The sequence below is a fragment of the Hakea prostrata genome, chromosome 5 (assembly GCF_041222555.1).
Source record: "Hakea prostrata isolate BN-2017 chromosome 5, UWA_Hpros_2, whole genome shotgun sequence".
NCBI classification, from domain to species: Eukaryota; Viridiplantae; Streptophyta; class Magnoliopsida; order Proteales; family Proteaceae; genus Hakea; species Hakea prostrata.
The window spans coordinates 16,500,671-16,512,390 of NC_142604.1; the positions used below are offsets into that span (position 1 = coordinate 16,500,671).

General features: G+C 38.4%; 2 protein-coding genes and 1 non-coding gene across 3 annotated transcripts; 1 reads left to right on the forward strand and 2 right to left on the reverse strand.

Annotated features, from left to right (window-relative positions):
- LOC149015457 (late embryogenesis abundant protein) lies at nt 1-1,639 on the forward strand. The gene is made up of 3 exons (XM_089156400.1): nt 1-599; nt 681-866; nt 1,264-1,639. Exons 1-3 carry the CDS (start codon nt 162-164, stop codon nt 1,555-1,557), a joined length of 918 nt encoding a protein of 305 aa, XP_089012526.1. The 5' UTR covers nt 1-161; the 3' UTR covers nt 1,558-1,639.
- Nucleotides 1,640-2,024: 385 nt separating this feature from the next.
- TRNAT-UGU (transfer RNA threonine (anticodon UGU)) lies at nt 2,025-2,096 on the reverse strand. Its single transcript has one exon. It is a non-coding gene; the product is annotated as a tRNA-Thr (tRNA).
- Nucleotides 2,097-10,235: 8,139 nt separating this feature from the next.
- LOC149015459 (uncharacterized) lies at nt 10,236-11,538 on the reverse strand. The gene is made up of 2 exons (XM_089157171.1): nt 11,115-11,538; nt 10,236-11,010 (listed from the first exon to the last, which is right to left on the reverse strand). The coding sequence occupies exons 1-2, from the start codon at nt 11,361-11,363 to the stop codon at nt 10,606-10,608; spliced, it is 654 nt and encodes a 217-aa protein (XP_089013297.1). The 5' UTR covers nt 11,364-11,538; the 3' UTR covers nt 10,236-10,605.
- Nucleotides 11,539-11,720: the final 182 nt, after the last annotated feature.

An 11,720-nucleotide genomic window follows, 5' to 3' on the forward strand; every position in this document is an offset into this window, starting at 1 on the left:
GATTATAAGATAAGAGAAAACATTTCCCTTGTTCCCAACCCCCTTACCCCCTTGGTTTTCTCTCTTCTTCCCCATTAACCAGGTGCGACAAGAGTTTCTGAAGCTTTGGTTTGGACTTTGGAGTTTCCATTTGCTTCGCGGAAACCCCAGGGAAGGTGACAATGCATCGGAAATCCGACTCGGAGGGAACGAGTCTCGACCCATTATCTCCCCGGCGGCTACTCTACTACGTTCAGAGCCCATCACAGCACGATGTGGAGAAGATGTCTTATGGATCAAGTCCCCTGGGTTCTCCACATCACTACCACTGCTCTCCCATTCATCACTCTCGCGAATCATCAAACACTCGATTCTCCGCTTCTTTGAAGAACCCTAAGAACGCTACTGCCTGGAAGAAGATGCACGGAATGCACGACGACACACACGAAGACAACGACGACGACGATGACGATGATGATATCGGAGGTCGGTGGGATTCCGGCGACGTCAAGAAGTTCTATGTTATCTGCTTTGTTTTTTCCTTCATTGTTCTGTTCACAGTGTTCTCCTTGATCTTGTGGGGCGCAAGCCAGCCATACAAGCCTAAAATATCCGTCAAGGTTTGAGCTTTTTTTCCCCTGCAAAACTCATTTTCGTTGTTCCATTCTGTGGTTATAATGTTCGGATGTTTTGCCGTGCAGAGTATGGTATTCGATAGCTTTACCATACAAGCAGGGATGGACAACTCTGGAGTCCCAACGGATATGCTATCGCTGAATTCAACGGTCAAGATTTGGTACCGGAACCCAGCAACCTTCTTCGGCGTTCATGTCACTTCCACTCCGTTTGAGCTTTACTACTACCAACTGAAGCTAGCCTCTGGTCATGTAAGTCAAATTAATTATTCTTTAATCTTAATTAATTAATTAATTAAATTGTTTATTTTCACAAAATTACCACCGTTCGAGATGTCATGTCAAGAGTTCTCAGACTGTGGGTCTCGTGAATCGGGATCCCATAGTCCAACGCTGGGATATGATGAGTCCAGCTGTTGGGGGCATTTCTGTAATTTACGGGGAGGGGACCGCATATGTAGATCGTACGCCGCAGTCGATCTGCCGAGACTGCGGTCCTTTTTCCCATGACGACAACGGGAACTTACGACTTTGTGGATATCGATGGGCCCAGGCCCATTTAGATTTGACTGACTGATGATGTGTTTCTCGCGCTATTGTAATAAGTATTGTTCGTACTGAGAACCGACCAGAGTTGATGTATGTGCAGATGGAGAAGTTTTATCAGTCGAGGAAGAGTCAGCGGTGGATAAAGGTGACGGTGAAGGGGAACCAAGTGCCGCTTTACGGCGGAGTATCGGCGGTTAACGGTGGATTAGCGAAAGAGGATTTGAAGAGTTTGGAGGTGCCGTTAAATCTGACGTTCGTGGTGAGATCGAGGGCTTACGTTTTAGGGAAGCTGGTGAAGCCGAAGTTCTACAGGAGAGTACGTTGTGGTGTTACTTTGCAAGGCAAGCGACTGGGCAAGCCTCTGTCGTTGCTCCATTCTTGTGTATATGAATGAATGAATGAATGAACTTAATTGTTACGCATGAGACTCTGAGAGTTATTGGTTGTGAAACAATTATTACCTGCTTTAATGATATCTCTCCCTTCTATTATTGATCGATGCTTTCCCTGCTTTGTTTTGGTCTGGTGAAGCGCCTGAACTCTGAAGCAAAGTTGGCACTCGTGTTTCCAGCTATTTTGGTCTCAGTTAGGTAGGTCCGGGCCTGACCAATGGGTCCACGAATAACTTCATTTCCTTGTGTATATCCCCATGTTCTCCGTTGCTAACTTGCTGCAACATATGAAATTATTCATTGATTCACTGGTTTGGTTGGTAGAACGATTCACTAGTTCTTTAAGCAAAAAAGATTCAGTAGTTCACTCATGCCTGAACCACTTGGGTGGGTCATGATCATAGTCTAAACGGATGGGGGATGGGTATGCTATGTACATTGCTGAATGCAGGGGTAAAAAAGTATAAAATGCCTCCATGCAGGATCGAACTACAGACCTTCAGTTTACAAGACTGACGCTCTACCACTGAGCTATGAAGGCTTAGTTGAAAAAAGAGTAGTACCTCAAATTCATAATCTTAAAATATTGTCCAAGCATGAAAACTAAACCTTGTCATAGGTGTTAAACGATTTTATTTTAACATTATTTCTACCAAATAAGCTCTTAAAATGAATCCTTCTGGGAGTGGATTTATTGAAAGAGGATTACGCATTTACGCTTAACCATCAATTATCCAAATTGAAAATCATTTCAAATGAAACCAATAAAAAGGAAAATCAAATGAATATAACGACTATGAATTTGGAAATTGATTGTTTATTATTTTGCTTTTATTATTGAATATAGATTATGTATTCTTTTTAGTGTAACTAAAAAGAATTGAGCATATTGCATTAGCACCTTAAAATAGAGGCCTTAAAACACTGATACCTGATTTTATGTTTAAAAAACAAAAGTATCCCAAAGTTGAATTTTTAATAGATAGATTAGTCTAATTCTAATTAGTTATTGAAAACATCAAATCATTATTTTCTTATTTTAAAAATATCTATATATTTGTACAGTGTTACTTACCTAAATATCCTTATCAAAATCTAAAGGAAAAATTTTATGAAAGAAAAAACACCAAAAAAAAAATCTAAGAAAAAAACATCAATATAGTGTTCATCGACGAATCGGCAAGATAGAAACCCTATTCATATATCAGGCATCTCCTCCGCACCATCATCAGGCCTAAAGCCCAAAAGAACCAAAATATTCTAGCCCAAAGCTTAAATCTAGCCCCTCCAACGGAGATGTTGCCGATGGCTTTAATAGGGTCTTAAAGGCGATACAAACGATGAGCGATAAAATCCCACACAAAGGAAAGCCAATGCGAGAGCCAAAGAATACGAAAGCAAACTTTAGAGTAGTGTTCTTCTCTGCCAGTAGGCGTGTTCTTTTGTTAGGTTTTTTTATAAAATTTATATTAAGTTTCAAAATTAGTTTTTGCATTTCTTTTATTTAATTATTTTGTTAGTGTGTGAGACCCATGAGTTAAAGGTGATGAGGCACTATGAGTAAAGGAGGCCCTTCATGATCTTAGTTATGAGGCTCTTCATGACATTGGTCATGGGTCTTAAAGGTCTTGATCATGGTGGTGTGGTGGGCTTACTTGAAGGGTGAAATTTACTTAAATTCTAACTCTTGATCATTAATTCTCATTTCAACTTCATGATTATTCATGGCCATTATCATGAGTGGGGTTAAAATTATTGAATGAATTAAATCCAATTCATTGCCTTAAGAATCCTAATGGGTATAAGGTGAGGTTTGGGCCTATATAAACCCAACCCTTCCTTGCATGTGGTGTGCAATTGAGACACTCCTCACACTTGCATAATTTGTGTTACGGAGTTAATTTATTTCTTAGAATTTGTAGTGTTGTGCTCTAGCTTTTGGTTCCTTGAAGGGACTAGAAGAATTTTATCATCTTCTAATTGGAGGTTGTTTTATCTTGGAAGTGGTGGTGCGAAGAACCCTTGGTAGTAGGGTGCATCAATTACTTCAAATACAACACTCAAAGTGTGACTCAACCTCATTGGTCGGTGGTTCGTTCTATTGCAACATCAAGCTCTCCGGATTAGCTAAGGATCTTCATCTTTTAATTGTATTGCAATTTCATTTTGTGTTTGGTAGAATTTGTAATACAATTACCCCCAACATCTTTAACTTTCACTAATTACTTTCCACTTATTCTCTCAATACTTTCTCCATTTCCTCCCTATGACTATTACAACAAGAATTGTCATTCATGATTGTCCTTCCACTTCTGATCTCCCTCCATCATCATTTGCACCAATTATCTCCGTGTTGGTGATTCCTCAATGAATTTTGAATCTTCTTCTCCAACTGACTTACCAATGATGGCTACACTAGTTTTAGATGATCAGATTGAGGAAGAAATGTAGGAGTTTAATCTCGTTCTCGCTGGTAAAGTGTAAGTAATCCGCCTATATCATAAGCAGGGAGTGGCTACAACCCTAGGAGCTTCATGCTTAGAATACCAACATCCAACTTCTGTTGAACCTATTGAGAGCGATCAATTTAGTTTTCATTTTTCTCACCCAATGGATGGATCGTATTCTCTCTACTGGTCCTTGGTGTGTAAATGGGAATGTGAATCTTTTTAAAAAATTGAACCCAATGGAGAAGTATTCTCTTTAGGTGGGTTCACTTTCATGATATCCCTTTGGCCTATCGTAAAGAGTCAGTAGTAATTCCCTTGGAGCATGTGTTAGGAGTGGTTTTTGAAATTCAGCAACTCATTTGAGGTCCTAATGGTGCTCAGTCTTTCTTTTATCATTATTGTATATCTTTGGATATACATTAGCCTCTTCAAGGATCTATTGCAATCCAACAAAAGTTAGGTGTGCAATTTGTTGTTCGTGTTTTGTATGAACACATGCCTCATTATTGTTACTACTATGGTAGTCTACTCCATGAATGCCAAACCTATTTAGGATATATTGCTCATATTCAGCCTTATAAGCAACAACAGGCTATGGTGGACGACCTAGGGTGGTCTCCCAAACCTGAACTCTCTCTCACAAGTTTCCGTGCACATATTCCTACTTCACGAATGTTGGAATCTGCTATCAATATTCCTCTCAATCTAGCAACAACCGCTTGTTCTTCAAAAACTTTGGCGAGGGCAAAAGTCATTATAGGTGTTGATGATGTAGCTGATAAAACTAGTTCTAATGCTTTGACAATTAACCAACGACCATCAGTTAAACAACCAACTCCTTCTCAACCACCGCATGGTAGAATTCATCTTGTATGAAACACATCAGGTATCACCCACTGTTCCTCCCCGACACTTGTTCCACCAGATCATTTGCAAGGACAACTCACACCTTTAGCCTTCCACATGTGCCCTTCCCATCTCTTTACATTGATGAGCAACACAATCTCAAGTGCGACCTATTTTCACTCCAAAGGATACTATATCTGTTCCATATGCTTCTCACTAGCATGTGCCTCTTAACCAACAATCGTGCATCCAAGCAATTGTGAATCCTTGGTTCTTACTCAGAGTGTTTGTCTTGTTAGTGAGAAAAATAAAAGTCCCAAGGCTAGAGGCTGACAGTCTACAGGATGCTTTCGACATTGCAAGTCCTTCTTCTTCTTCTCAATTTTCACCCATGGGCACTGGTCTATAGCCCCACGGGCAACAATGAAAATGCTAAGTTGGAGCTGTCAGGGTATTGGGAGACCCCTGCCATTCCGGTCGGATGATTGCTAATCCCTTCAGCCCTGAGCATTTAGACTATATATTTTTGATGGAGACAAAATGTACAGTGAGAAAGCTTCAACATCTACTTTGTTGTTTTCATATGAATGTTGTTATTGGGTTGATTTAGTTGGTGCATCTAGAGAATTGGGCCTTTTTTGGAGGAATTATATCACTATACAATCTTCTATTTTAACTGATCACATCATTGATGTGTCTCTTACCATTCCATTTAAGCTGCATTTATGGGGATCTAGATAGATACTTGCGTCATATTGTTTGGGATCAATTGATTGTGGGAACAATTGATTGCCTTGAGTAGCACACAATCTTCTAACCCTTGGGTTTTAATTTGGGATTTTAATTCTTTCCTTCATTGGCGAGAGAAAACTGGTGGTTTACCTGTCACTGCTTTGAAAGCGAGTCCTTTTAACAATATGGCGCAACAATGTCAATTACTAGATTTGGATGTCATGGTCCCAAATTCACCTGGACAAATCGCAAACAAGGGAATGCAAATATTAAAATTAAATTGGATCGTACCTTGGGAAAATCATGGTTGAATAGTGTTTTTTTGACAGTGTTGTTGTGTTTGTAAAGCCTGCAATTGGTTCTGATCATTCTCCACTGATTTTAGATACAACAGGTGATTGTTTTAATGGTCTGCAACCTTTCCGCATTGAGGCGATGTGGTTTCGTCATCCTACCTATAAGGATTTGGCAATTTCAGCTTGGCCATTACCTCTATCTGAAAATCATTCATCAGTAATGAGTGGGAAATTATCTCAATGCCGTTTTGATAATCGATGATGGAATAAGCAGGTGTTTGGTGATCTGCAAACTCAAATTCGAAATACAGTGAATCGGATATCTCACTTTGAAGCTCTTCCAAATTCAAAAGACTCTAGTTTAGCATTAAATTGTCTAAAAATAAATTATCTGATTTGCTAGAAAGTGACAAGATTTATTGGCGACAAAAGTTTGGTGTTGATTGGTTAAAGAAATGAGATAAGAATACAAGCTACTTTCATTCAACCACCCAACAAAGAAGGCAAAAATAGGATTCTCTCCTTAGCGCAATTTGGCAGGTGATTGGACTTCTGATAGAATCAAATCTATACGGCTATACTTTCTTATTTTGAAGGAATATTTGAACGCAAAGAGATTGATATGGTGGCTTTGAAAATGATGTCATCTTTTATTCATATGGTGGCCATTGCAAATAACAATTCTGCTTTGTGTGCTTTGCCTTTTTTGGAGGAAGTGCGGTTGGCTTTATTTGCTATGAGTCCATTGAAATTGCCAAGTTTAGATGAATTTTGTCCATCTTTTTTCTAGAAGTATTGCAATCTTATTCATCAAGATTTATATTCTATGATTTTGAAGTTCTTTGACTCAGGTTATATCTCTCTTACTTTGAATGAAACTTTTGTGTGCTTGGTGCCAAAAGGTCAATCAACCAAGTATTTGTGGAACAACTTCGCCAGTAGCTCCAAGTAACGTGATTTGCAAGGTGATGACGAAAATTATAATTTCTTGAACCCATGTAAGGTGTGGACAATTTTTTGTTCGAAGTTGCTATCATCTCCTCAAAACTCTCAAGGATTACTCTCATATGCACCAACCTACAACGTCAAGAGTTGGCTATCCAGATTGTACTTCATCTGCACTTTGGAAGATAATTTGGTGTTGTAAAACGCTACTTAAGATATCTCAATTTTTATGGCGTGGATGCTTTGGAGCTTTGGCAACAAGACATACTATACACCATCATCACATACCAATGGATTCGAGTTGTCCACGATGTGGAGAGTGTGAAACAATTGATTATATACTACTTGGGTGTTCATTTGCCCGAGTAGTTTGGTATGGATCAATTCTTGAATTCTCCCCACCAATAGGATCATCACCAAGCATACAAGATTTTATTTTAAGATCGAAGGATCACCATTATAGAAATAAGGAGCAATTTCGATATTTCTATACTAATGCCTCTTTTGTGTTATGGCACCTATGGTTGGCCCGTTGCAACTTAGTACATTCTTAGGGAGCTAGTGATCCTCTGGTGGTTATTAATTGCATCTACAGAGTAGCCTCGGAGTACCAACAACTTATTTTCACTCCATTATGCAATCGACAAGAAGGCTCTACTGTTTGGTCGCAATAGGATATTCATTCAGTAAGACATGGATTGCCATTATTGCTGTTCAGGTTATCTGTTTATTTTGGACAACAAGATTTAATCCTAATCTATGATGCAAGTTTGACACATGATGGTTTAAAAGGAGGCATTGGCTTTGCTCTAGTTTCTTTAGAGAGCTCTTATTGGCCGTGTCACTACCCCTTAGTTTCCCACACATTCTATCAAATGAAGCTCTAGCAATTCGTCATGCTTTAAAGGCTACTTTTTTATAGAGGTTATCTTAATTTGTGTGTCATTAGTGATAACTAATAAGTAGTTTCTTATTTGGTGTCAAAGTCTGGGATTCTTCTTGTAGAGGTTATGGATATTTTGGAGGATTTTTTGGTTATATTCTCTATATGTATTGCATGTAACTTTGTTCATGTTTGTTAGGATGCCAACGGATTGGCTAATTCCCTAGCTAGGAAGGCACTGTCTCTGCCAAGTGAGACAGTTTGGCAATTAACGCATCCTTGGTTGTGTAGTATTCTGCCAACTGGGTGTTTTACTCGGTAGGTTCTTGCTTTAATATAATTAATGTTTACCCAAAAAAAAAAATTGTGGTCTTCTTATGCTTTCTCGATGAATGTTGGGTATGGTTTGCTTTGCTATTTTTTTTTGTTGAAAGTGAATTTATTTGAATTTGAAACCCTTTTCACAGTATAGGAAACATTATATTTCCGCTCCTTCTCTTGAGCTCCACAGGCCTAGATGCAGAGATTGAAATCTCCCTTCAAAATTCACATCAAAACTGCAAATCCAACAAGGAAGCCAATTTCATATTTATTCTATAAAACAAACTTTGTGAGCTCCACTGCCCCTTTGGATTCTACAAGTCTAGATGTACATATTGGAATCTCCCTTCACAATTCACATAAGAACTTCAAGTCCAACAAAGTAAGCATTTCCAAAAGTCTGTTGTGTGAAAAGTTTCATTCATATCAGGGAAATTGATACACTTCAATTTTAATACATTTTTGGCCTTCCAAACACCAAACATTTTTGACCTTTCAAAAGTTTTGTTGGTATGATTTGCTTTGCTATTGTCATTCACAAAATATGGAAGAATCAATGGAGTGTCACTGATAAATGAATCATTCTCGAATGTGGCCAATTGCCCAGTTGATGGAATTATGTTGGAGACAAGTGGTTTGTTGGAAACATTGAATTTTCTCAATTTAGTCAATTTGTTCAGGTTCGATGGGAACTCGCATGAGAAATTGTTGTGGGACAAATCTAACTAATCCAAACTGTTGAAGTTGCCAATTTTCGAAGGGATTTCACCAGAGGATGCATTTTAAGAGACATTTAGAGCCATCAGAAGCATATTTGAGATCTCATTAGAAAGTTGAATCCCACAGAAGGAGACTAAAATTTCTGCAACCTAAGAAGGAGACTAAATTTCTGCAACCTAGCAATTTCTAGGGGCAACTTTCCAAAGAAGTGGTTATTTTTGAGTTTAACATAACCACTGATTTGTAGTTTCTGAATCAAGGAAGCAACGTTACAGATTGGGGAAATTCTATAAACCTTGAGTAACGAATCCTAGATTCCTTTGCATTTTTTCATTGTAAGTTGACTAGTTAAGTTTTTGCATGAGATGGCCATTGTCAATAGAATCCAACATGAGAATGAAGGGAACTTGCAGATGAAGAGGATAGAGAAGGGTTTGGGGTGAGGGGAACTAGTGAAGAGTTATTGGAGAAGGGTAAATGGAGTCTTTTCACCTAATTGAGAAAAGGGTATAGTGGCCTTTACCATTGTACCACTAATTATTCTAACAAAATAGGACTTGTGTGTTTTTAAAACATAAAATGGGGTGTGAGTGTTTTAAAGCCTCTATTTTAGGGCCTGTTTGGTTACATGTAACCAGAGATTTCACAAATGGGAGATTTATACCTGTTTGGTTGTATGAATCCCCGGATTCATGAAATCTAGAGATTCACATTTTTATACTAAAAATGTGAATCTTAGATTTATGGGTATGAAATCTAGAGATTTTACCCCTATTATAAAAGCATTAAATATTTGAACCATGATTTCATAAATATTTTTTTTATGATGATTTTATATATTTCATTTCAAAGATCTAGGCTAACCAAACAGTTTTTTATGAACCATGATTTCATAAACTTGAAATTTCATAAATTTGAAATCTCCAAACTCAAGTAGCCCTTAAGGTGTTGGCGTACTTTTCTCAAAAGAATTCTAATTGCATTGAAAAATGACATAAATTCAAATGAATATGAAATTTAATTTTAAGCCTTGTACTTGCTTCCATTACCCCTGAAAAAAAAAAAGAATAATTATAATTTGTAATACTACCAAAAACCTAGAAAGCAATCAATTATAACATGTCTAAGTGTAGTTAAGACTTGAGAGCCACAACAAACAAAGCAATTATTTCTTCTTTTTTTTCTCATGTTCTATCTAGAAGAATTGAGCTTGACAATAAAATCCTCATTCAAGTAGTGGTACACTTTAGTAGATTGATTGTTCCTCTGCAACTCTGAAACCAAGAAGAAGGGATATCAGAGTCCAAAGTGCCCCTTCGCACTAGGATAGTGACAACCATTGTCACCGGTCGAGTTAATGGGCCAGGGGATGGGAAGGCGGTAGAATGGCTAATGATGGAGGGCTGAGAAGGGAGACTGAAAAATGAGCCAAAAATGAGCCAAAGATGTGGCCAAGGGAGGGAATGCTAGGGGCTGGGAGTTGGAGGGGTGGACTAGATAAGGGTAAAGTATGTCTAAAGTGCTTCACAATGTCTAATCAGCTCAAGTAGGCTCCTCATATAAAATAAGAAAAAGAAAAGAGTAACCAATCCACTGAAACAAGCTATGAATTAAAAATCATCAAACAAATTTATCTGCACAAGCAAGTAAAGCATCTAGATGTATATATGGGCAGGTGAAGATGAACACAAGATTTTCAAGTAGGAGAACAGAGTCCCCATAGCCCATCCCTGATATATAAAATCAGGATAAACAAAAAACAAAAAAAAAAACATTAACACAATATTAAGGGGAAGAACATTCAAATTAAGAAACACAATCACCGAAAAATTCACTATCTTGATCCGGGTGGCTTTCTTAATGGGCAGGAGTCTCCTCTTTCTTCTCCTCTCCATGCTTGTGATAACCAGGTAGCTTTTCCTTGAACTTCTCCAAGAAACCCTTTTTCTCTTTTGCCTCCCCTTCCTGATCATGCTCTTCAACTGAAGCAGTAACAACTGTGGAATTCATGGTCATCTCTTCAGATTTCTTGTTCTGACCTGGTATTTTCTCTTTGATCTTTTCCACGAACCCCTTCTTCTCCTCTGTCTGGGCTTGGGTGGAATCACTGTAGTACTTCTCTATTGGGATATAGTTATCCTCAACTTCCTCTTTCTTCTGTTCTTGTTTATTCCCAGATATCTTCTCCTTAAGCTTCTCCTTCAACCCCTTCTTCTTCTCCTTTTTCTTTCCTTCCTCCTCCACTTCTTCCTCATCGCTAGACTGTAAAATGTAAAGCCAAAAAATCCAAAAATTAAGAAATTGAAATGCTACACTCTATAATCTAGCATTGAACCTGAATGAAGGAGATTTATAAAGAAAATTACCGAGCTGCTGGAACTGCTGTGAGATCGATGAAGCTTCTCAAGAAGACTAGGTTTCTCTGCTTCCTTCTTTGCCTCAGAATGCTCGGAGACTTTCACCTTCTCATCAAACTCATCCACGATCACCTCCTCTTGTGGCTTCTTTTCTTCTTTCTTCCCCAGGAAATCAAACATTCCTCGATCAGTGGTTTCCACGTCGATAGAAACGGGCTTAGTTTCGGACTCATGGATTTTCCGTTGTTCATCCGCCATTACTGAAAGCTTGATCGATCGATCACCTCAACAACAGAAAACTCTGATGAGAATTAAGTTCTGGATGAGAAAGCATAGAGAGGAGTGAAGTGTTCTTATAGTGTGGACAAGGGAATAAGATTGCGTACGCGGTTCCAACGCGATTGAATTCGAGAACAGGGAAAGAAAAGGAAAAGAAGGGAGCAACATTATAAGTTTGTAACCGACGAAATCTCGAAAAGAGGAATTAAAGAAAAATAAAGTGGAAAAGAGGCATGGAGAGGCGAGATACGAGATTTGCTGCTGTGAACCATGAGTGCCGACAAGTCGACAACTAATGGAAATGTCGACACGGGAAGAATAACGTGAGGAGCGGGT